At 44.2% G+C, this 24,606-nt stretch overlaps 1 protein-coding gene across 2 annotated transcripts in view; it reads right to left on the bottom strand.

Moving 5' to 3' along the window:
* The window catches only part of Npr3 (natriuretic peptide receptor 3), a 59,548-nt gene extending 47,846 nt beyond the window's left edge, over positions 1 to 11,702 (bottom strand). The window contains exons 1-2 of one of the 2 annotated variants that reach the window (XM_041631154.1): positions 10,506 to 11,702; positions 107 to 229 (exon numbers count right to left, since the gene is read on the bottom strand). In XM_041631154.1, the coding sequence (XP_041487088.1) occupies positions 107 to 229; positions 10,506 to 11,568 (1,186 nt within the window). In that variant the 5' untranslated portion in view covers positions 11,569 to 11,702. The remainder of the gene's footprint in view (positions 1 to 106; positions 230 to 10,505) is intronic. The other variant, XM_041631153.1, reaches the window with a different exon arrangement.
* Between the last annotated feature and the right edge of the window lie 12,904 nt (positions 11,703 to 24,606).

Raw genomic sequence — 24,606 nt, 5'->3', positions numbered from 1 at the left:
CCCATGGTAACTGAAATCACATCTACGGACCTCACTAAAGCTTTTGACTCTTCCTCACTCCTCTTTCTGTCACTTGAGCAGAGCTGGAGAAGCGAGAAGCGGTTACCGTAGGAAGAACTGTTGAAGAGCTCGATGTTGAAGAAGGCGTAATCTCCGCTCGTCATGCCGTGTCTGTGCACCGCCAACATGATACTCCGGATGGTGTCGCCGCTGGCACACATGATAACCACTGGGCAGAGAAACAATGTGTGAGTCACCCAAACACAACAGGCTGACAACAGGCCAAGACAACCAGGCGACCGCAGATGCAGACTGGGCGGTCTATATAGTCTTGAATATCTCCTTGTAAACTACCTAATTCATGGTCACCACTTATCCACAGGAGTTACATCCCAGATCCCAAAGCATTCCCAAAAGTTGGGTAGAAAAACATACCATGTTTTTTTTTCCTAAATATACAAACTTATGATAAAACTTAACTTCTAAGTTAGACACTGTGACAGATGGACAATAGTAATAATAATAAAACAGAACAATTATAACAATATACTACAACAAAAGTAACTTAAAACTTAAGAACTGGGGGCTGGAGAGATGGCTCTGAGGGTAAGAGCATTGCCTGCTCTTCCAGAGTTCCTGAGTTCAATTCCCAGCAACCACATGGTGGCTCACAACCATCTGTAATGAGGTCTGGTGCCCTCTTCTGGCCTGCAGACATACACACAGACGGAATATTGTATACATAATAAATAAATAAATAAATAAATATTAAAAAAAAAACTTAAGAACTGTTTGCTTGCAGAAATTTTCATTTAAAGTTTTCAAACCACATGGCTATGGGTAGCTAAATTCCAAGATGAAACCGTGGGTAAAAGGGAAAGGCACAATAATTTTAACTTAGCGAAACTTAGCAAACAACACCCCAACCAAGCGATAGGAAGCAGAATCACTTTGAGGACATAGACACAGCAGCCTCCTGATGGAACACACAGAAGGCCAGAAATATACAAACGGGTAAAGTGCATGTGGTCAGGAGGAAGCAGCGACAGATCCAACCCAGGTGATGGTGGGATGCGTGACCCACCCACGCTCCTTAAAATACAACTCTTCTGTAAGGTGACATTTCACTTCAGGTCTGTAGTTAGATAGCAGGATGTGTTTGCATTAAGACTCTTGTCTACTACTGCAGTTGTTTATGTAAACACCCTTGTTCTTAAATGTTTTGAGGAAGCTGGGGATATGAGTCTGTCTGTAGAGTCTTTGCCTAGCGTGCCCACAGCCATTGCTTTGCTCCTCAGCTCCACACAAAACTGGGTACAGCGTGTACACCGGTAAGCTCAGCACTGTGTGGGCCATCCTCGAAATCTGAGTCCAGACTGTGTTCAATGAGACTTTGTCTCAAAAAAAAGAAATGAGTTTAGTGATACAGAGCATGGTCTGTTAAATTGTTCTCAAATGTTTCATAACATAATCTTTGTATTGCCTTTGTAATTTTGTACGTATGTATGTTTACACAAACACATCTCAATAGTGTTCAATCCCAGACACTCAAAGGTCGAAGAATCAAGTCTACCTTGGGCTATATAAGAGGACCTTATCTGAAAATCAAATAGATATAGATCGACAAGGGATGGATGGGTAGAAGGATGGTTTATTGATTATTAATACATGCATATGTACATACATACATTGGAAATCAGAAGAGATAGGAAAGAGAGGGGAAGTATATGAAATGTTAAGAGAAAAAGACAACGTATCAACAATTGGTGAAATCTAAGTAAAGGCTATACAGCAGGAAGAGCTGGGCATGGTGGTTTGTGCCTATAAGTCCAGTGCATGGGAGACTGAGGCAGGAGGATTGCCATAAGTTTCAGGGCAGCCTGGGCTACATAGTGAGCTCTAGGCCACCTGAGCTGCATTGTGAAACCCTGCCTAAAAAACAGACAAATGAAAACAGACAGGGGACAATGATGACTGCTTCTCTTTCTTAATAACACAGTAAACACCTTCTCCGGGAAAAGCAGTGGATGGGATCAGAGAGAACATTCCTCTGGCAAATCATCCATGAGTACACACCTTCTTCTGTGTTCATTTACAAACATTATTTTGAAGGAGGCCCAACACACAGGGGAACAGAGACTAAGATCCCAGCGCACACACACATTCGCTTTTCATGGTCGTACAGTTTGCACTCACGCTGTCGAATATAAGCGGCTTTACACAGCTTTAAGAGATGGTTGCCTGTGACCTAAGGGTGACACGGGCTACAGTGGAATGGGGACTTGGCCACTGCCCAGCCAATCCTCCCCCTGACCAGGAGAACTGTATTTGCCTCTTACACAGACTGCGAGGAGAACCTCAGAAGCCTGGGCACTGTAAAAAACCGCCTTCTCGTGATGCGTGCCAGCCCTCTGAGATATGTGTGCTCTTTGTAAAAGCTGAGGTGCTAAAAGACATAAAACAAGCTGCAGGCTGTGCACAAACAGCCTTGCCATTCTGCATGGCAGCCTGGACTCCTGTTGATACGCCGTTCACTAGGCGCGTTAGCTCAGGGTGTCAGGCTATGATGGACATTTCTAACTACAGAAAGGCTTCGTGCACAGGGTAGCAGCACCTTAGGAAACATGGTTTGGGGACACAGCAAAATTCCTGAACCCCATAACAGTAGGCGTTGCTTCTTTTGGAAATAATTATACATTTGGGATTTTAGAAAAATCCCAAGATGTCTCAATAAAGAAGCTCTCAAAGAAACTCCTAATTACTAACTTGAGCCCTCATTGTAGATCAAGCCCCTTCAATGGGAAAAATCACAGGCCGAGTATCTCGTAAAATAGCCAACAAGAGGCGAAGGCTGGGCAAGTTTGAAGAGCCTGGATTCCAAGAATGGGTATCTCCAGGGGGGTCCATGGAGCTCTGATTGGCTGTCTACTAAGGATCCCTTATCAATCTGTATCCAGTGTTTAGAGTTCAGTGTATCTCAATAGCCATATGTAGCAACTGGATTCTGCTAGCACATTGGGCACCTAGCCTACAAGTTGTTATAAACAGATTGTCAGATCTGTGGTTTGCTTAAGTTCCATAGGGGACCAGAATGGTCACGAATACACTTGTGTGGATATCTCCTGCATCTAGGCATGCTAACTGGGAAGCCAAATTATAAGCAATCGGATGCTACAAAGGAGGTAATAAGAATCGGAGAAGCGGGGGTGGGGGGATTCAAGCATCCAAAGGTACTGGATGTTGACCCAAAGCATCCTTTTTAGAGCCATCCCTGCCCTAGGATAAAAGAGACTGCACCCTGAGGCCAAAAAATTAGCACCCCAAAGTCCCGGATGACCTGGTTTTCACGGTCCTTATGCTTTTACATTCCTGCTTTGCCTCTTTATCTTGCTTCTCCCCCTATTTCTACCACTGCTTCTGATTAATTTTTCTGACTGTGGCTGAGCAAGTGTGTCAGAGAGCAACACTCATCCACCTGTTTAGACTTTGGTTCTTTTCAGTCCTGACCATTTTGTGTCGAGTATACGGTTTACTCCCAAAAGGAATCCTCTTGCCCAAGGTCAGGTGCAGGGCATTATTTCTCTCAGATAATCCAAACCCACAACACATGTTGTCATCTAGTTCTAGTTTAAGCCGAAGCAAGAATTTAATACCACCAACAAAGCACTTAGAATAAAGAACCCTAGCTTTTCAGGGTGTTCCACGATCTTTTAGGGTTATCTCACTCATGCCTAACTGAGCTGTGGGCACGTTTAGCAAACTTTCCTTTGTATGATTTATCAAAGACTTGAAATGTTTCTCTTTCCTGAGATAGTTTCCTGTTTTCACTCATATTCCATTGTTTTATACAGTAATCAAATTACACAGTTAATAAGCACAAGTGACATGCGCAGATTCAGTACAGCTGTGGGAATGTACGGAAGCATGTGTCATCCTCAGGAAAACTTGCCAGCTCCCCGGACCTCCCAACAACAGGTAAGGTTTACAGAGAAACAGGGTCTGCCGATCCTCCTACACAAATGGACGTCAATGCAGACAGCTTTTGTGATATCAACGTGCATTTCAATACATAAACATTAACTGGCTTTCTGTTTGTTTTAGACAGGGTCTCTCTGTGTGACCCTGTCCTGTCCCAGAACTTGCTGTATAGCACAGGCTGGCCTGAAAACCACAGACGTCCACCTGCCTCTGCCTTCTGAGGGCTGGGATTAAAGGTGTGCCACCAAGCCTCGCTTTAATGCATAGATATTTATTTGAGAATAAAATATTAAACCAGAAAAAAGGGGATAATGATATGATGCTAAGTGTTCTCAGTAGCCATATTTTTCAACCTATCCCCACTTTAACTTGTGACATTAGGTGTCATCCTTTCCCTTCTGGGGGCCACACTGTCCCCCATAAATGGTTTCTCATTATTACAGCATGTTCTTATAATCAAAGGGGTTAAGTGTACAGGAGTGGCTTCAAATGTTAATTCAGAAAGACAAGGGGTATCCACACACACATTAGGGGAATCTCCTTTCCCCACTCTTGGGTTTCCGTTTAGACAACTACAATGAATTAGCACTCCCATCTCTCTTGCTGGAATTGTCTTATTGGTGAGTCGGGAAGAGCAGGAGAAATGGAGAGATGTGCTGGGCTCTTTCTCCTCCTCTGAGATATCTCCACTCGCACACAACACACTGTGGGCTACAGTAGACACATGGGCAAAGAGTTGGCAGCTCCTGGCAGAGGACTATCAAGTGAGCGATGCTCTTTATGATTTGCGGCTGTCCCTACCTACAGCTGAGGGTGAGCAGACCCTTTCGGCAGCATCTTAAATGCGTGCTCTCCAACTAGTCTAAAGGAGCAGTAAAAAGGGCATTTCCCACATTCCCACCTGACTCTTACACCTGTGTTCCATGGAGACCTCTACTTAGACACAGGAGAAAGGAACTGCCGCATGCAGGCAGGGCAGAGTACACCATGAGCTGCTCACTGAGAGTGTGATCCTAGAATTGAAAAAGGCAATGGTACGGGCTGAAGAGTTGGCTCAGTGGGTAAGAGCGCTTATTACTGTAAAGGACCCAGGTTTGACTCCCAGCACCCACATGAAGGCTCATCATCTCCTCGGCACTAAGGCACCAGGCACGCATGAGATGCACAATATACATGCAGGCCAAAATGCATACACATAAAATAATAGGAATAAATCTAAAAAAAAATTAAATGTGATAGTAATTTTGGAGAGCAGCCAAAAGAAATCCCCAGACAAAAGGCATTTTGGGGCAAAAAGTGGGGGACAAGATGCATAGAGAATCAGCCAGATGCTGATTTAACATCAAGTTAAAAATGCACAGTAAAAATGAAAGGGATAAAATCATCAAAGAAATAGCTTAAGAAATTTTCTTAGGATTAAAAGACATGAGTTTCTGAGGAAAGGGGGCCTCCCAAGCCCCAAGGCAAAATACTGACAGCAATGTGTGCGGTGGTGAAATTCTAGACCAAGGAGCAAGGAGGTTCTAAGATTTTCCTGGGTGGGGAATTATAAACACTAAGTCTGGAGTGTAAATCAATTCAAACGAACAGCAACTTCAGAACCCAGAAGACAATGGGGTCATTCTATCAAATTTTGAGGAGGAAGGTTATGTATAGCATGGATTTTACCATTATCTATGAGGGCAAAAATGAATAAAATTTCAACCGTGAAACATTTCAAAATGCATCTCTCATCCATCCTTGGTCAGAAATGCCCTGGAAGACGTGGTCCACCAAAACAAGAGCATCAATCAAGAAAGGAGGGCACACAGGGACCAGGCTCAAAATGATAGGTGACAGAAGCCTTGGGAAGACACTAAATAGAGAGCTCAGAAGGATAATAGCACAGGATGCCAGGAAAATGACTAAGCTGAAAGAGGTCAGGAGCCTGGAGTGGAGAATTTACAGACGATGTCAGCCTCAGTCCATAGGAGACGAAACAAACAAAGGGGCTTTTTTTTTTAACATGGCCCCAAGTGGATCAACTGTGAACAACATTTAGAAGGTAATATAAATATCAGTTCTGACTACAGAGCTCCGCAAAAAATGCTGACAAGATGCATCAGAAGAATGAACAAGGGAGACTCTTGCATGTGTAGTTAGCAGATAGTAGATGCTAGCAGAGAACTCCGCCGTTCTCCACTGGCATTCCAAGAGACAAAACCTAAAACCAAAGAAAAAAATCAAAAGTAGCTTATTATTAGGAGTTCCAAAGTCAAATTGCTATGAACATCCACAAGAGTCAGAAATGAGGCCTCTGGTAAGTCCGAGACAGGGAGGAGTGACAAGAGACTTTCTCCTGATAAGACAAGTCATTTTCTGGTCTTACATAGATATGTACCTAATTTGGATGAAAATAAAAATCTAATTTCTTCCTAAGGCAGGTTTTTCTGCTTCTACATTACAAAGCAAGGGATGCTGTTTACAAAAGACAGACCACACCCTTATTTCTCCTGTTTGCGAAGCTGTAGCCACCCAGGGGCTCTTGTGTTTTCTGCACTGTGGACTGCGGTACTTTTCTATCCTGCTACTGTGTGCTAGGTAGCTTTATGATGGGTTCTTGGCTTAAAAATTCTGCTGACAAATTATTTGGTCATTTACACCAGACTACTAAAAATAAGTTATTCTTGTATTCATTAACTATTTCTACCTCTGTACTCACTATCCAGGCCCAAATAAATAACATAGCCATAACTAAAAGACTAAGACTAGTTTTCATGCAAAACCACAGTGTGTAGATCACTTCAAGTTCTGCATCTCCGAACAACATAAACAAAAGAACTATAACCTTTCATTGCTTGAAACAATGTATTTCTCTCTGTCCTTTTTATAGTAAGTGTATCATTTCATCTGATATATCGAGGTCAGAAGTCAGCTGCATAAATGAATCCAGTAATAAATAAAAAGCATGTCTGTTGTTTGTTTATACTTTGGGACAGCAGGGCACATTCTATAACCCTGGTTGACCTTGAACTCAGAATCCTTTTGACTCAGTTTTCTGAATGCTGGGATTACAGACACGTACTGCACACCCATCTAAAATCTCGTTTGTGTATGTGAATGTGTGTGTGTGTCTCTGTGTGTGTATATGCCACAAACATCTATTTCCTAAAGTGTTTTTTAGAATATTCTTAGTAGCTGGAACAGACAAATCCTGAGTGGAAAAGGCTAACAAGACTTAGCCTCCTGCCCAATGTATCATCTTGTCCAGTCTCTGTTGGAATTTCTGGTGGAAAAAAAAAAACAATAATGTCTCCTTTCCACTCAAATTTTTATCTGGAATTAAACACAGAAACTTTACAAAAAGACTTGGATATTCAAAATTTACTGTCCATTGTTCTCTGCCACCCCCATGTATATCAAAAATTGGCCACTATCTTGTAATAAATGCAATACATAATCAAACAGCTCCTTGTAAAATCTCATCTCCCGCTCCCTACTTCTCGAAGCTGCCTGCAGCTAGCATTGATAAACTTTCTATTGTCTCAAGCCTGGGAGCTGAGATTAACTCTGTGTCATTACCTTAGCCACTAGTATAAGTGAATGCTATAAGAACACTAAATCACACTTGCCCAGGTATATCTATTTTAAGTATATTAGACTTTTTAAAGTTTTTCAATTATTGACTTAGGTGGTACACCCTAGGAGATAAGAATTATTTGAATTGGGGGAGGGTATGTTTGGTTGGTTGGTTGGTTGGTTTTTCATTTTCCTTTCTAAAGGGCATCATGTAGCCAGAAAAAAACTAATTGCAATATTACTGAAATGGTCACAGGTCACTTTTTAACAGTGAAGATACTCAGATATCCATAATTTGATTTTAAAGTTAAAATGTTCTTTCCAAAAGAGGAGGTGGGAAGGGTTCCCAAGGACAGAAGATGCTCTGTGGCAGAATGCTATCGGCTTCGTTTTTACATTTGGGTAAATACACTCCAGACCTCAGACATCAACTGGAAAAGCCCTGATTCTCATCCAGCTCCTCGCTTCACAGAAGAAACAAGTTCCGAATTCAGTGCCTTGCAAAGTGGAGGAGCTGCATCCTGAGGATTGTGCTTCTCAGCCAGGAGTGCTTCCCAGGACCCCAGGACGTGGCTTCCCCTTCGGGTGAAGGCGATTGTTATCATACAGAAAACAGCACCCACTACAGTGAAGCCACCATTTATTGCCCAGATCGGTGTTGTTTCAGTGCATTCTGGGGGCTTAGCTCCTTAAACCTTCCCAGCATCCCCAAGATGTGGCTGTTACAGAAGCCTGCTTTACCTCAAGAGCGAGCCTGGGATACAGATTAACAGCCCAGGATCCTGCCAGCTAGCATGTGGCTGAGCCCCAAACTCTACTGACAGCATACACTAAAGCTCTACTTAACACCTTGGCTATCCCAGTGAAGTAAAGCTTCAGATCCACAGGAAACATCCTGACAGCCTTAACTTTCTCTACAAAGAGTAGGAAATTGAAAGGAGAGCAGCCTAAAAAATATTTTTCTTTATATTTTGGAAAGTCTGCCATATCACTGTTGGAGACAGGTTTTAGAGAAAGAATCCTCCGTAAGATCATAACCTTATCACCTGTAAGATGGCACACACCTGTCTAGCAAACTTTCACCGCTAAACTGGATGGCGGAGAGGGAAGAGATCTGAGTGTATTTAAAAACAGTAACAGGGGCAGCATACAAGCTGCCTTTAAACCAGGACACACCAGTTCCTGAGCACGCGCTCTCTCTCTAGCCCTTCCAGCACCATGGCTCCTAGAGCCCAGTGCAGCTCCGGGGCCACACAGCAGACAGACGGATCTGCCAGGCTTCTCATCCCAGGAGGCCACTGTGCCAAGGTCACCACCTCACTCGGTTCAACAAGGCAATGACAGGGTTTGCAAACCTGGGATCTAGCCAGGAGGGGGACACACCCCCATTCCCCGCCTGCCCTGGGTCGTCTCCAGGTTTTTAGTGCCAGCACCGCAAGAGGCTGCAGTAGCCTGAGGACTGAGAGTGGAAGGAAAGCAGATGTGGGTTTCTCGCCCAGAAGGGACAAATCTGCCACCATGGGACAGAACTTTCTTTCCTTTTACATAACCAGTCCTCTGCCGGGGCACTTAACAGTGATTCTGTGCAGAAGCCTGGAGTTCTTATGGTCAAACTTGTCCTGTCCACACTATCTACAACACCTCTTCACTTTACAGGGCATGCTCACTCGAGTTCAGAGTGGCCAAGTAGGAGAGAGAGGCCGCTGTGGCGCCACTCAGGAAGCTTTTCCTGCCCACCTCACCTGTTCTGAGTCCCAAAGCTTCATGCTGCGCTGTTCCGCAACAGGCAGGCACAGGTCCCCGGCGTCCGAACTGCGGACAAGCCTGATGCCTTGCTGGCTCGGGTCCCCCTGGGTCTCACCCGGACAGCAACCCGGGACATCCGAAGCTTTGCGGGGAGGGGGGAAAGGGGAAATGCCGCGGATATTCCGAGCGCCTGCGCACCAAGGGAAAGCAGAGGCGGGATTTCCAGAATGTTGTGAACCCCAAACAGGACACCCCGACTCACTGCCCTATGTGGAGATTCCGCCTCCTTCAGCTATCTACACAACAGAAAGGTGGGCAGTAGCTTCACACGCACCCAGTAGCCATGGTCGCAACCCCCATACTGAACTCTCTCTCTGTCTCTCTCTCTCTCTCTCTGTCTCTCTCTCTCTCTGTCTCTCTCTCTCTCTCTCTCTCTCTCTCTCTCTCTCTCTCTCTCTCTCTCTCTCTCTCTCTCTCTCTCATTTGGCTATTGTTCCAAGCCCTCTGTTACTCGGGGAGAAAAACCCCGAGAGAAGACCCGTGGGAAGGAGGCTCCGCACAGGATCCTGCGCATGCTCGGGTCAAGCCCAGCTCTGCGCTCTTTCAGAGTCTGGGAAGCCAACGCGCCCGGGGGAAGTGAGTGTCGCCGGAGTCCAGACACAGCGACGCACTTTGGTGGAAACCACAGAAGCTTGTTTATATGAGACTAGAGGGGGCTTGGAAGAGTAACACAAAGAGCCTTTAAAGGCGATCTGGGGTCTGGGGAAAGACCAGCCAGGGAAGCCAGGGGACCCCCAGGTAGTCAATGAGCTGCGCGCCACTGCTAGGCGTCGCCCTATAAGGGGGGCGCGCGACAGCAATGGACAGAGTAACAAGTTCCTTGAACGCTTGGGACCCCGGAACGGTCGAAGAGGGAAAATCCTTGGTGTTTGACAACACCTGTCATACTTCGGACAGCGCTAGCAGTAGGCTCGAACGTTCCCTCGGCCAGATCCACTTCCCCAGGACTCTCTAGGCACACCCCTTCCACCGCGAAGGGCTACCATCAACCCGCCCCTGGGTCAGGCAGCTCACACCTGAACAAGTCCCCGCGTACAACCTCCTCTGGTCCTCGGGTTTCGGGGGAGGGTGAGATCTGCAGAAGGCTGAGTTGATGGGGTTTGGGGAAAACCACCTAGAACCACTGGGACATAGCCAAGGACCCGGGTGGCGCTCCTGCTCACCTCGCTCACTGCTCTGAATGTAGCGCACGATGTCGTCCAGGTCCAAGTCTTTGGTCTCGTCGAAATTGTAGGCAGACGTGTGCAAACCCTCCTCCTGGAAAACCTCGTGGACCCCCTCTAGGGTAAAGTAGCAATTCCTCTCGAGTTTGTCGTCGCTGTAGACCAGGGCAGCTCGGCTCCAGTGGTGGTGGCGGAACAGGGCGAGCATCATCTCGCCCATCTTGGCATAGGCAGGCGCCACGCGCGTGAGGTGCGAGTACTCCGTGTCCTTGTGCTGGAAGCCGGCAGCCAGAGCTCCTGCAGACAACATCGGCAGGTCCCAGTGCGACGCCAGCCGGGCCACCGGCGCTGCCGCGTACTCGCACACCGGCCCCAGGATGAGGTCCGGCTTGGCTCCGCGCGCCGCCGCCACGCGATCCACCAGGCTGAAGAGCGCACGATTGCCACAGTCCGAATCTTCGTAGGCCACCTGGAAGCGAGTGCCGGGAGGCAATAGCCTCCTCCCGGTGCCGTTGCCCTCCACGCTACGCAGAGCGTACTCGATGGCCGGCTTCACCCGGGCCAGGGAGAACAAGTACGAATCGTCCCGGGGCAACAGCACAAGCACCTCGATCTTTTGAGCCGCCAGCGCCTCTCTCTGCCGGCGCCCGCTGCCTGGCCCGTTGTCCCTACCGCCACCACTCGCGCCGCCAGCCAGCCTCGCCCGAGCCAGCAGCACGCACGCCGAGAAAGTAAGCAGCAGCAGGGACTGCATCGTGTTGCCAGCAAGCCCTCGCCTAGGCTGCCCGCTCGCGCTCTGCCCCCCGCCCACCCTGCCTCTTTCCTCCCCACTCTTCTCTCTTCTCTGTCCCTGCGCCCCCTTGGGCGCTCCGAGAAAACAGAATATCCCCTTGAGTAAAGCGCCAAAAGAAAGAGGAAGACTCCTCTTCAGTGTCCCTAGGTTTTCAAAAAAAAAAAAAAAGCAAAGAAAGAAAAAGAAAAGTTCACCAAATGTAAACCTGTGCGTCTGTAATATACATATAGAGTTATTATAAATATATAGATTCTCCCTCCCTTTGCACATAGACTTAGAGGTGGCTTTCTATTTGGGCGTTGCTAAGGTTGCGTTTGAAGGCGTTATTTGTAAAAGAAAAAAAAAGTTAGACTTGTCCAGGTGCTTGTAATTGACGGTGCACCTCCTTCGCGTTTGATCCCATTGATTCGCGCGGGTTCCTGGATCCATAGCCGGTGTTTAAATAGCGTGGCAGCGGCGGAGCGCGTTACCACACATGGCGAGCCGAGGCCGGGCTTGTCTCTGCAGCGGGTGGGGTGGGTGGGGGTGGGGTGGGGTGGGGGTTGGGCTGGGAGAGCCTCTCATTAACATTCTTACATCAGGGCTCCTCCCCGCACCCCTGGCCTACTCGCGGTTGCCCGGTCCCTAAGCCCCACTCCTTGCCGGTGCTCAGCTTTGGCCCAAAGCCGCAGCCGCCCACGTCTACACCCGCGGGAGCCTTCGCGGCGCGGCGCGGCGCGACTCTAAGGTCCCCGCCTCTCTCTGGCTCCACTCTCTCTAGCCCCCATTAAAAAAAAAAAAAAAGTATAGATAGATATTTGAAAGAAATGCGCGCGCACACATGCACAAACGCACACGCAGACACACACGCTGCAAAAGGGGGTGGGGGTGTCTCCAAATTGGTGGCTTCGGCGCAAATTTCCATAGGTCTCACTCGCTCTCACCTCTTTTCTCGCTTCCGCCTCGTTCTGTCTGGACGCGGCCAGTCCTGTCCCGCACCTGACCTTCCAGATTCCCGGAGCAAGGTCGGAGAACAAGGAACAAGGTCCCAGTGCCAGAAGATTCATTTGCGGACCTAGTATGCCCATCTGGCCTGGGCGGTTTCCGAACCCGTCCTTCCCCCACCCGGCGTGGCTCCCCTTCCTCCGGGCTGCTGGGGCATGCTAGAATCACAGCGGCTGCAGTCGTCGCCTTGTCTCGGGGCACAGACCCCTCTGCAGGGTCACCGAGGCCAGGAAAGCGAAACTTGTTGCTTCCAATGGTAGGTAAATGATTCCATTCCAGGAAGTGTCACGGAGCTTGAAAAGCATCCCCCAAAAGTTCTGTTTACTAAGCCCCACGGGGAAAAAAGAAGAAGAAGAAGAAGAAGAAGAAGAAGAAGAAGGAGAAGGAGAAGGAGAAGGAGAAGGAGAAGGAGAAGGAGAAGGAGAAGGAGAAGGAGAAGGAGAAGGAGAAGAAGAAGAAGAAGAAGAAGAAGAAGAAGAAGAAGAAGAAGAAGAAGAAGAAGAAAAGAAAATCTTCCCCAGAGAATCCCTAAGTGCGAACAGCAGTCTGCTCCAACCCCAGTGCTGGGAGATCCAGCCGCTTCTGCTCCAGAATTTCTGAGATTCTGGGATGGCCAGAAAGGTCCTGCCTGAGAGACCCAGTTTTCCCACTAGTCACAACTACCACAGCAATGCAGACAGAGTGGAAACGCTTGTGGGGTGTCCGAGACCCGAGGCGCTGCGCGCAGGACCGCGCAGCTGCGCAGGTCCAAAGGGCCTGAACCCTTTTTTCATGGTCACGCAGCAAAGACATTTGCAATGGGAACAGGCTGTTGCACAAGGTAGTTCTGACACTAAAATCCCGCAAATGAAAGTTAATTTTAAAATGTTTAAAATGTTCTTTCATTTAGCTGGGCGTCCGTGCGTGCAGGAATTCTATTAGTCTAAAACGTACGCCCTCTTTCGGCAGAAACTTGCACGCGATTCTTCACTGCCCAGGACGTTTTTTTTTTTTTTTTTTTGTTTTGTTTGTTTTGTTTTTTTTGTTTTTTTTTTATTCTGAGACTCCAAAAAGTCTTTGCTCTCGTCTGTGACCACGAAATGGCAAATTGAGGCGTTCGGGGACATGGCAACTCCTGGCATCAAAACTCTCTCCACCGTCCTTCCTAGAAGTGAAAATGTAATTCTGGAATACTTTTCATGCCCAGAGCCATTGAGATATTAGTTCTGCACTGTGGTCCCTAAAACTTTGCTCTAAGTATGACTTTCTAAATCCTGGGTGAAGTTTTGTTAATTTAATTAGAGCTGCTAACCAGTAGTAAAAGAGGCTTCTATATAAAATTTAATTCTGAAGAATTATCTACGCACATTGGAAACTGATATTTAGCGCTTCACAACAATTAAATCCTTCCTGAACTCTTGGGAAAGCAAACATTTGTTTATAGGCTCATAGTTATTTAAGAAAAAAAAAAAGACAACAGCTAAATCCTGGATTCCAAGGGTCTTAGTGGATTTCAACTGGTTGCCAGGAGACATGAAGAACCAAGGTTTCCTGTTACCAAACGGTATGCCCTGTGTCTGGGGAACGCGGGCCAATGGCGATATGATTCTGCAGTGTGTGGTGTGGGCTCACTAGGATAGTCTGAGGTTTCAGTGGCACCCAGTGTGAGTGCCTCTCGCATCTCAGGCCTCGCCCTTGGGTCAGCAGCAGGGCAGTAGGATTACGTCATGGCTAGTACCATGGCCTCCTTGTGGTCTTTGGGTAGGAGTGCTCAGCTTCCAGCCAGGAGGAAGCTGTGGAACTGCCCAGAAACAGCGGGGAGGGGGTCACAATGTTGCTGCCCTTGTGCTTAACAAATCCATGCAGGTTTCAAATGAACAGAAGTTGGGAGTTAAAATAAATAAATAAGCCTTCAAACACAAACAAGAACGAGACTATAAACAGTAACACAAGTCTATGGGTTTGCGTTAGGACGATTTTGTTGGCTGTCCATCGAAGGGTTCTTTAGGCAGCCAGCTGAAACTACCACGTAGTTTTGCCATCTTAAGCCGGAAAAGGCATCTCTGCTTCTACAGTTGAAGAACCATGGCCCAAAGAGCATACATGATGTTCAAATACCTCTTTGTCCCCTGCGGACATTTTTTATTGGGAAAGATCACCTGTAATGCTATGTAGAACAGGATCGGTAACCAAGCTGATTCCCACAGGAAGTGATATTCTTTGTATCACACTGATAACTGGACCTGGTGACCCAGGCCTGAAAGGCCAGCTCCTGGAAAGGATATCGAATTCTAAGGCTGCCTGGGCTATAGAGTGATTCAGGGCCAACCTAGAGAATTTAATTTTATAAGGTACTGTCACCAAATAAAAGGTTTTAAGAAAAAGACAAGAAAAGAGGGCTGGGGCTACAACTCAGTGGAATTTGTCTATGATAAATTCAGTGCCTAGTAACACACACACACACAGTTCACGCACACACACACTTTCATACACATACTCACACACACAGTCTCTCACACACATACACAGATTCACATACACATTCACACATACACACAGAAACACAGACACACACTCATACACATACTCTTATATAAAAACAAATTTTCAGGCTTTCCAGAAAAGCAAAACTGAAAATAATAGCACTTGATATAACCTTTGTAATATTTTAACAGAAATACTAGCAAAACAAGGAAAAGAGAAAGGGAGAAAGGAAGGAAGTGAGAAAAAACAGAAAGAGCCTTGAACTCAGGTTTTAAATATTGTTCCTTTCAGGGAGGAGGCCATAGCTTTCCACATTCAGAATTCAATTATCTACTTCAATTGTCAAAGAAAACAAACAAAGAAAAAGATTGGCCAGTTATAAGCCCAAACATGTCGGTGTTGAATGTAGTATTTCGGAAACTCGGAGGCTTTTATAGAATTTAGAAATGCTTTCCTCAATATCCGAGAGCTGTTTTGTTTCTAGTTCTGTTGAGTGAAATTTTTGTCCAGATGTTTTGCAGCTATCGCCAAGAAAGACTACCAGGTGGAGAAGTTACCACAATTCTTGGAAATGTAGCTTTAAAAAAAATGCCTGGGGCTTTTTCTCTATAATCCCCCTGCCTCAGAACCCTGGCTAAGACCTGTAAAGTGAGGGTCCTTGCAGAGTTTCAAAGGTCCCTCCTTCTTGTCCAACCAGTCCTGAAGTCCCACTAAAGACTACCACAGGGAAGCCTTAACCCACAAGAACATACTTCTGGAGGCAGAATTGTTGAAAACACACTTCCCCCTAGAGGCAGGAAAGATGAAAGGACACCACACATAATCCGAGAACCTTTCTGTAGTTTAACAAGTACTGAGATTTTCGTCTTTTTAACAGACAGTTGGTGTTTTATAGAAAGCTATTCAAGAAGTGAGAGAGAAATCAGTGGACACAGAAATGCTTAAATCGAAATCTGCCTCTGGGTCTCTGCTCTCCTGGGGGGGGTCTCCATTAATTGACCCCTTTCTTCTATTGTACAAATCTGTGATTTTTTGCCAATATAACGAATAATAGTATGTGTTTTTATTTAAATTTATGACTCAATTTATTTAGAAGCTATAGTTAAATGTGGCTCCAAGGGCTTCTTTGAAAGTGCAGGCCTTTCTGTCTATTACAATATTGTTTTCATTTCTCTGAAGACGTTCTGAGCCATGATGACAGTAGAAAGATTTCTGAAATCCGTATCCCCCATCTGTGGCTTGCCCTGAGTACTGACATTAAAAATACAAACAATATAGTGTTATTAATTTATAGACAACTAGTCTAATGTAGTAAAAACAGGTATGTGGACCAGGGAGATGCAGATAAAGGTACATGCCACCAAACCTGATGGGCTGAGTTTACTTCCCTCGAACACACATAGTGGAAGGAAGGATAGCGTGGTCTCTCTTAAGTGTCCCCATGATCTCCACGCATGTTCCACGGCACACAATACCCTCCTACACACATACACACAAAATACATAAATGTAAAAAACGTGGAAAGTATCTTGATTTACATTCTTAGATAGCAACACTGACTATTTGGTTGGGGTTTCTGTTGTTTTTGGTTTGGTTTGGGTTTTGTTGTTGCTTCCCTTTTTTAGCTATATGCTGTGCTCTTTGGGAAAGATTCTGAGAAAGTGAGTAAATATATGAAATGGGATTAAGGGCCTCCTTCTCCTTAAGCCCTTAGAGATGTTAGCTCTTTTATCTGAGTTCCACAGCACTCAACAGGTCTGTGACCACACTAGTCTGTATTGCTATCTACCTACCTATTTATTTAGGTAGAGGCTGGGATTCTCTCCGGGATAGTTATCGTCTGTGAGAGGAGCATGCCCTCAGAAACCTCACAAGCAGACCTGTACACTGTCATCCTACAGGTTAAATCAGTTTGCTCATTTGCTTTTGACTTGTTTGTTTCTTTGAGATGGGATCTCGTGTAACCCAGCCTGACCGTGAATTCCCTATGCAGCCAAAGATGACCTTGGATTCTCGATTCCCCTGTTTCTGCCTCTCAAGATCAGCTGTTGCACCACAATGCACAGTAATTTTCTTGCTTTTAAAATGCAGGTGTTATTCTGATGTCGTATAAGTAAGATTGGGGAAAAGGAGAAATTAAGTCTTGATGTACACTTGGAAATTATTAAACCTTCATTCTTGTTATGAATCTATTTTAATGCCTTAATTGGTGATTTGGGAAGAAATTAAGAAATCAGTTCAAAACTCTAAAATATCTAGTCTGTGTGTAACTTGTTTAAAATAATCCACGGCTACCAATGACCTAATTTATAATGGACAGAACTGTTTGGCAATATCACTTTGACATTGGCCTGGGATTCCCAACCTCGGATATTCCCTGGTAAGCTTGACAGGAGCTTTGCTCAATATCCCTGCTACAGGAGCTCATCTGCCCTCCACCGTGCAGCTTTCTATAATTGATGCAACTCTCCTCAGAAATTCAGAGGACTAGAGAAAACAGGGACTAACCAAGAGCAATAAACGTCGGGGGAGGGGCGGGTACAAGGCCCAGGATTTTGAGGATGGAAAAGAGTTCAGAAAGAAGATTACACGGGATGCAAACAAGATTGTATTGGGAGGATTTACTTTGTACATCATAGACATTGCCATTAATAATGCGAGATCCCAGTGGAGAAAGACATTTGCTGCTGAAGCCTGAAAACCTGATTCCAATGCCCAGCACACACATGGCGGAGGGAAACAACTCCCACAAATTGTCCACAGACCTACACACATGCCAAGGCATTCCTGTGCATGCAGGCACATGAATACACACACACACACACACACACACATAAAATAAATGAATGCATTTAAATTTTTAAGTAACAATAATGAGAGAAGATTGGAATGTATTTCAATGTATTAATGTCCAAGCTATAAAAATTTAGGGCACCAAGCTTTTTGCACTTATTCAGCGAAATGTACCCCTTCACACATCTTACGGACATAAAACAAAAGCTGCCAATGTGCATGGGGGAAATTTCGTGTGGATCCACTCCCAGTGATAATTAATGACTTCTAAGAGAAGGAGACTCAGTCTTCTCCAGGGATGAGACCCCCATGGATGGCTCAATGGTCAGCCTGAAACAAATACGCTATAAAAGCAATACTAAAAAAAACCCACTGAGTAAAGTGTGTGTGTGTGTAATAATAATAATTAAAGAAGATGACGTCAGTAATTTAAGAAGTGGGAGGGGACATGGGTGGAGTTGGATGGGTGTTGGAACTGATCTAAATATAATACTCATACGTGAATATTCTCGGGAAATTGATTTAAAGAATAAAGAGGCACATGAACCACAACAATTGCCTGCACAGCATAGTAACTCCAAGGGTGCGGTGGTGGCTGCACACCCTGGCAGTAACCAACAGCTTCCTAGCTGGATAAGGCCCAGCAAGAGTGAAAGCCTAGCCAACTCCCCGGGGCTTGGAAGAGAACCTACAGCCACCACTTTACTGAAGCAGCGCCATCTTTAGCTACATTCCAAATATTTAGCCTTATTCCCACAGATAACTGGTATCCTCACCCCTCATCAAAGGAACTTCTACTTGCAACAGAAAACCACAGTCCATCAAAATCCAAAGAACCCTAGACCAAAAACTCCGGGTAACTAAAGAAAGCAGGAAAAACAGTATTCCCCAGGGAAATTCCTCCAACTTGCTATCCCATACCAAGTAACCAGCCCCGGAACCATAGGCACACACACGCACACATACGCACTCACACACACACAAGTAATATTATACAGACTGAGCAGGTTGTGTGTGTGTGTGAAAATGACTAAAGAATAAAAGGCCGTTAGTTTGAGAGAGAGCAAGTGGAACATATGGGGGAGGTTGGAAGAAGGAAAGCGAAGAGGAGAAATGATATAATTATACTAGAATTTCAAAAAATATAAAATTATTATTAAAATAAATAATAATAAATGTCAAAAACTGTAGCATTCTATAGCTTTACTCTATTTTTCCAGATAGTTTTGCTTTTTTTAGAGATATTATTTGACCCAAATTATATTTAATTCTGTACGATAAGCAGTCATATCACAACAGTCAAATGCTCCAAGGTCCAGACTAACAATATCAGAACAAAAATTTTACCAAATTTCAAAAGTACCTTATAAAAATAATTTTTCTGATATTATTGTATCATAATAGTAAACATTTTATACTCAAGACTAACCAGAATTAAGACAACAATATATAAACTCCATAGGGATAGGAATTTTTTTCTTCAATCCTGCATCTTGAACCACTCAAGAACAATTTGGGGGCCCTTAAATTTTCATTTTAACAATGATAAACCTGAAGACTCCAAAGGCCGCTACACAGAAGATTTTGGGGAGAAACAATGAAGCAATTAAAGAAAAGAAGACAATTTGGAGAGAATTTACCTCCCATACCACAAACTACATAGAGTTCTAAAATTAAAGTTTTCAAACCATTGTGTCAGTATCCTGTTGGATTTCAGATTTGGCAGACAACATAAGAAGTCAAAGATTTTAAACATCACCTGTAAGTGGTCTTAGTGTGCGGAGCCATCAACACCTCATCACTCATATTTAGCTCTTGACCTCTCTTCACTAATGAGAAAAGTTAGCAGGCATATTTTTTCATCTATGCACTATCTTTTATCATGCTCTGATCAGGAATTAGGGGTGATATGGAAACCATCTGTTACTATAATGTGTAATATTCTCAGATTCTTTTTTTTTTTTATTTCTTTCCAGCAAGTACATTCCACTTGGCATCACCCCACGGATAGCTGATACATGAAACTAAAATAGAACAGAATGCCATGAGGAAAACATCAGGAAAATTCTTGACCTTTGCCCTCTCATATTTTTGGTAATCATGTTGTAACATCAAATTTCGCCCTCGAGTTAGTAGAGAGAATTGCTTCACCCAGCGGCCCTGCTTTCTATTCAGTTCAACATGAATCCTGTTGCCTTGCACACTCTTGGTTACCTTGAAGTCTGACATGTAAATCGCTCTCTGCTTGGGAAGTTACTCATGATCAAGTGAATGTAATGGCACAAATTGCCTCAAATTGCAAATAGTTCACAAACCATTTGTGTTCTTGAGAACCCTTTGGGGCTCTTCTTGAATTTCAGCTACAAACTTCCTAATCAACCACACCTGCAATTACCAGCGTCCTCTGTTACCACGGTTCACAGTTCACACCTTATTTTGACTTCTTCCCTTCATTGTTGTTCCCATTCATGGTTTCCTTATATCCCTTTCCCTTTTAAACATGCTTAATATGTGCCACAAATCAATCAATATTCTTGAGAGGGTGTGCTTCCAGTTTGCATGCATCATTCTGATATGAAAATTATATTGCAGTATTTCTTAATTTCACACTAATGTTCAATGTAAAATCTACATCTTTATTTGGAAAGCACATAACATTCTATCATAGGTTACTCATCCATTCTCCAGCAGATGACAGCCACATTAATTTTTTGCTACCAAAAACTGCCCTGATGAAGACTTCCCTGGAACATTTTTCTGGAGCAAAGGTGTACCACCACCATCACCATCACCACCACCTCGAGCTCCAATAACCCTCTCTTGTCCCCCTCCTACTCCTGCCAATCCCCTCTCTTTTTCCAACTAGTCCCTTTCTATTTTCATGTCTTTCTGTTTAATGAACCTATGTGAGTTTCATTAGGGTTGATTACAGAAGTATAGTAGAGGTTATTATTTACCAAAGGACATGTTCACCTTACCAGTGGTTACACCACTAAAAAAGAGAGGTCTCTTACTCCCTCTGTCTACTGTTAACTGCCTGTAAGTCTTTAGGGAAGAATGGAATCTCAGAACCTCTCCCAACTCTATGATGGGGTGTTGCAGGGCCTAATCTTATATTGTGTAGATCATCACGGCCACTGTCAAGAGTGCAGAGGCCACATCGTGCCCAGAAGATCATGATCCACAACAGCCCACCCCATCCTTGGGTCTTCGCATCATTTTCATTTTCTCTTCCACAATATTCCCTGGGCCGTGAAGAGGACAATATGGATGCCTCATTCATGGCTGAGTATTCAACAGTCACTTATTCATAGAACCAGATATGGGTCTCTGCAGCTACCTCTGTCCCCTGGACAAGGAAATTTCTCTTACCAAAGTTGACAACCACACCTATCTACTGGAATTAACATCATTGTTTCGACAGCAATTTGATGGACACAACATGTCCATTTAGCAAAGCAACAGCTGGAGCTTCCTCCCTAGGCTCTATGACCTCATTGACTTTTAACCAGGTGTAAGGTCCCAGATGTGAACTCCCTCTCCCTCCTGTGGAGCAGCCTTCATTCCAATCAGAAACTGGCTGCTTCCTCCAGGGGCATCTGTCTTTGTCTTACTGAGCACAGACAGGTTCCTCTGCAGACAAGCACAGCGGTTTTGCACACCCCGAGCTCTCCGTGACCATTTGCCACATGTTGAATTCAGGGTCTCTCTCATTTGAGAGTGTCTCCAGGACCAAAGGAAAGGAAGGAACCCTTCTCCTGAGATCCTTCCTAACTCCAGTGTCTGTATCCTGATGAAAAGAGACTTTGTTTAAGCACCACATGCTAACTGACTACACCATTGAGGCTCCAATGAAAAGAGAATTTGAACCTGAGTCCTGGACCTGATCTTTAATTGTTCTGAACTAGGTCAGCTTCCTCTTTCTGTTCATACACTGTGGCCAAAGGAATTCCATATACTAATTAAATAATTGATTGCCCTAAATAGTTAAAAAGAAAAAACCAAAGAAATCAATGATGAAAAACCAAAGGCTAGCTGTTAAGTACAATGGTCCCTCAATAGCCACTATTAGGGCTTCTGGGACTTCTCAAACTCCATAGCAAGTGGTCTAGTACTGTCACCTAACCCACACATCCATACACTTTAAATCATCTCTTGATTCCTTGTAGCATATAAAATGTAAATGCTGTGCAAAGAGTTTTACAATGCACTATTTAGGAGATAACGACAAGGAAAAAGTAGGTACTCATTCAACCTGGATGCGGTATTTTCCTGAATGTATTTATCTGTCATTGGTTGAATCCACAGGTACAGAAGCAGCAGTAGAGAGTGCCAACTGTCTGTTTGTACCAACAAACCATAGTTTGTGCTCAGGCATATGACTAGCCCAGAACCTAATCCAAACCATAACTTCTCTGAACAAGATCCAAGATGTCTCCATTTCCTATTTATGCATAACAAACCACCTCAACATGTAGCACCTTAAAATAGCAACAATCTATTATATCTACTTATAAGCCTTCAGTGGAGAAGAAGTTCAGCTGTCCAATTCTTCTGGAGTCTCCTCTAAGATTGCTAAAGCCAAAATTCAAGAGAGCTTCATATAACTGCCTGGAAGCTACTAGGACTAATAACTGAAGTGTTTCAGCTCTCAGCCAGGCAGCTGATCCATCTGGTTACCCCTGGTTTCTTACAGAGAGGTGGCACCTCTCTAGTAAGGCCACGTACAGTGCTTCTCAAGCCTCTGGGATGACACTTGCTGGTGTCTCATTGACCACAATATATCACATGGCCAAAATGGAAAGGTGTCAGAGCTGTGGGACAATGGTCTGTACCCTGACAATTGTATTTTCATAAATGCTGATTGGCCAGTAGCCATACAGAAAGTATAGGCAGGACAACCAGGCAGGAAGTAGAGGTGGGGTGATGAGAACAGGAGAATTCTGGGAAGAGGAAAGCATTCTGCAGTCATGACCCAGCCTCAGAGGAAGCAAGATGTGACTGCCTCGCCGAATAAGGTACCTGTAGGCCCATATTTCTGTATGGCACAAAAGCCATAAGCCAGATCTGAGCTGGTCACGTAGCTCTGCAGACAAGCTGTCTCTGCTTAACAATAGCCAGGATGTGCTACTCCTCTGTAGATCACCTGAGGAGAGGTGTTGGCTGAAGCTGATGACTTAATGGTCAGGATGTTTGGAGGTTATCTTAGAGAGATGCTAATTCAGGCCTACGTGACAGCTAGCATACTCAGCAAACAGGTAGATGCGGATGGACAGATGCAGACGGACGTGACAGAAGGCCATTCACCTGGTTACCTAGGATACGAGTCTAATCTATTTCTTGCTCAATTGATGTGATGATATATAAGCTGTTTAGAGAATAAATGAGGGGGACATTCATTTGAGTTGTTTTCAGATTCTGTGTATGATAAAGTAATTCTGCTGTGAACATGGTTGAGCATGTGCCCTTGTGATATGGTTGAGCATCTTTTGTATATAGGCACAAAAGAGGTATAGCTGAGTTTTAAAGTAGTTTGTTGCCTAATTTTCTGAGAATTTGACAACAGTGGGGGAGCTTCTCTTAAGCATAAGTTATGAGCAGTGTTTTTAATCTTGGTCATGTTAAAAAGATAAGATGGAGTCTCAAATTCGTTTTGATTTGCATTTTTCCAATGGTTAAGGATGTTATATTTGAGCATTTTTAAATGTCTTTCAGTCATTTTAAGTTCATCTATTGAGAGTCTTCAGTTTAAGTCCGTTATATATATTTTTAGTGGATTAATTGTTCTTTTGATGACTAATTTCCTGAGTTCTTTGTATGTTTTTGGAATGGATTAGTGATTAGTAAAGATATTTTCCAATTGTATAGGCTATTATGTCATGTTGACTATGTCCTTTGCTATACAAAAGCTTCTCAGTTCAAGGGATCTGATTAATTGTTTCTCTCAATGTATATGCCATTGAGGCTGTGTTAGAGTTTTACCAGTCCATTTAACTGTTAATTTAAAATTTTTCTTGAATGAGGTTAAGTATTGTTGGTTTTATGTTGAGGTCTTAAAAAGAAAAGAAAGGAGAAGATGGATTTGGTTCATCTGATGCATTTTGGGTACAGATCATAGGTCCTCAGAAACCAGAACTCACTTTGCTTATAAATGGAAAAAGATTTTCTGGCCTCCTGGATACTGGCGCAGCCGCCAGCCAGTGGCCTTCTAAGTGGTCCATAATGGTGACTATTACACAGTTACAAGGAATTGGTCAGACTAGAAATCCTGGACAGGGTAGTGTTGAACTGCACTGGAAAGATGAAGAAGGCCATGAAGGAACTTTTAAGCCATATATTATTAAAAAGAAATTGGAAAAATGGAGGTTAATTCAGGATTTAGAGAGGTCAATGCAACCATGCAGCCAATGGGAGCATTGCAACCAGGGCTGCCGTCTCCAGTAGCCATACTAAAAGGCACGCATAAGGTTATCTTAGACTTGAAAGATTGTTTTTATACAATTCCTTTAGTGCCACAGGATTGTCAAAGGTTTACTTTTAGTATTCCTTCAGTTAATTTCAGAGAGCCAATGATGAGATATCAATGGAATGTTTTGTGCTACTTTATGCCAGAAATTTGTAGCTCAAGCTATACAAGGAGATAAAAATAAAAAAGGATGACTTAAAGACTCTTAATGACTTTCAAAGGCTTTTAGGAAATATACAATGGCTAAGACCTTATTTGAGGTTTCCTACAGGAGACCTTGAGCCTTTAAATAAAATACTTAAAGGAGACAGTGATCTAAATTCTAACAGGCAGCTTTCAGAAGCTGCCAGACAGACTCTCTCACTGATAGAGCAGGCTATACAGGAACAGCAGGTGTGCTATACTGATTATAGCCAGACATGGCAAGCATGTATTTTACCTACAAGACTGGCTCCTACAGCAGTCTTATGGCAGAATGAACCACTTTTATGGCTGCATCTGCCTGTGCCACCAGCAAAAGTATTAAATCCTTATTTTGAAGCAGTAACATGCTTGGCACAGAAGAACAAAATGAAATCTAGAAAATATTTTGGCAAAGAACC

The sequence above is a fragment of the Microtus oregoni genome, unplaced genomic scaffold (assembly GCF_018167655.1).
Source record: "Microtus oregoni isolate MIOR12 unplaced genomic scaffold, Mior012 000036F_ref0000092, whole genome shotgun sequence".
In the NCBI taxonomy this organism is placed as follows: Eukaryota; Metazoa; Chordata; class Mammalia; order Rodentia; family Cricetidae; genus Microtus; species Microtus oregoni.
Note: the sequence above shows the minus strand (reverse complement) of the source record. Positions and strands in the feature narration are given on the sequence as shown.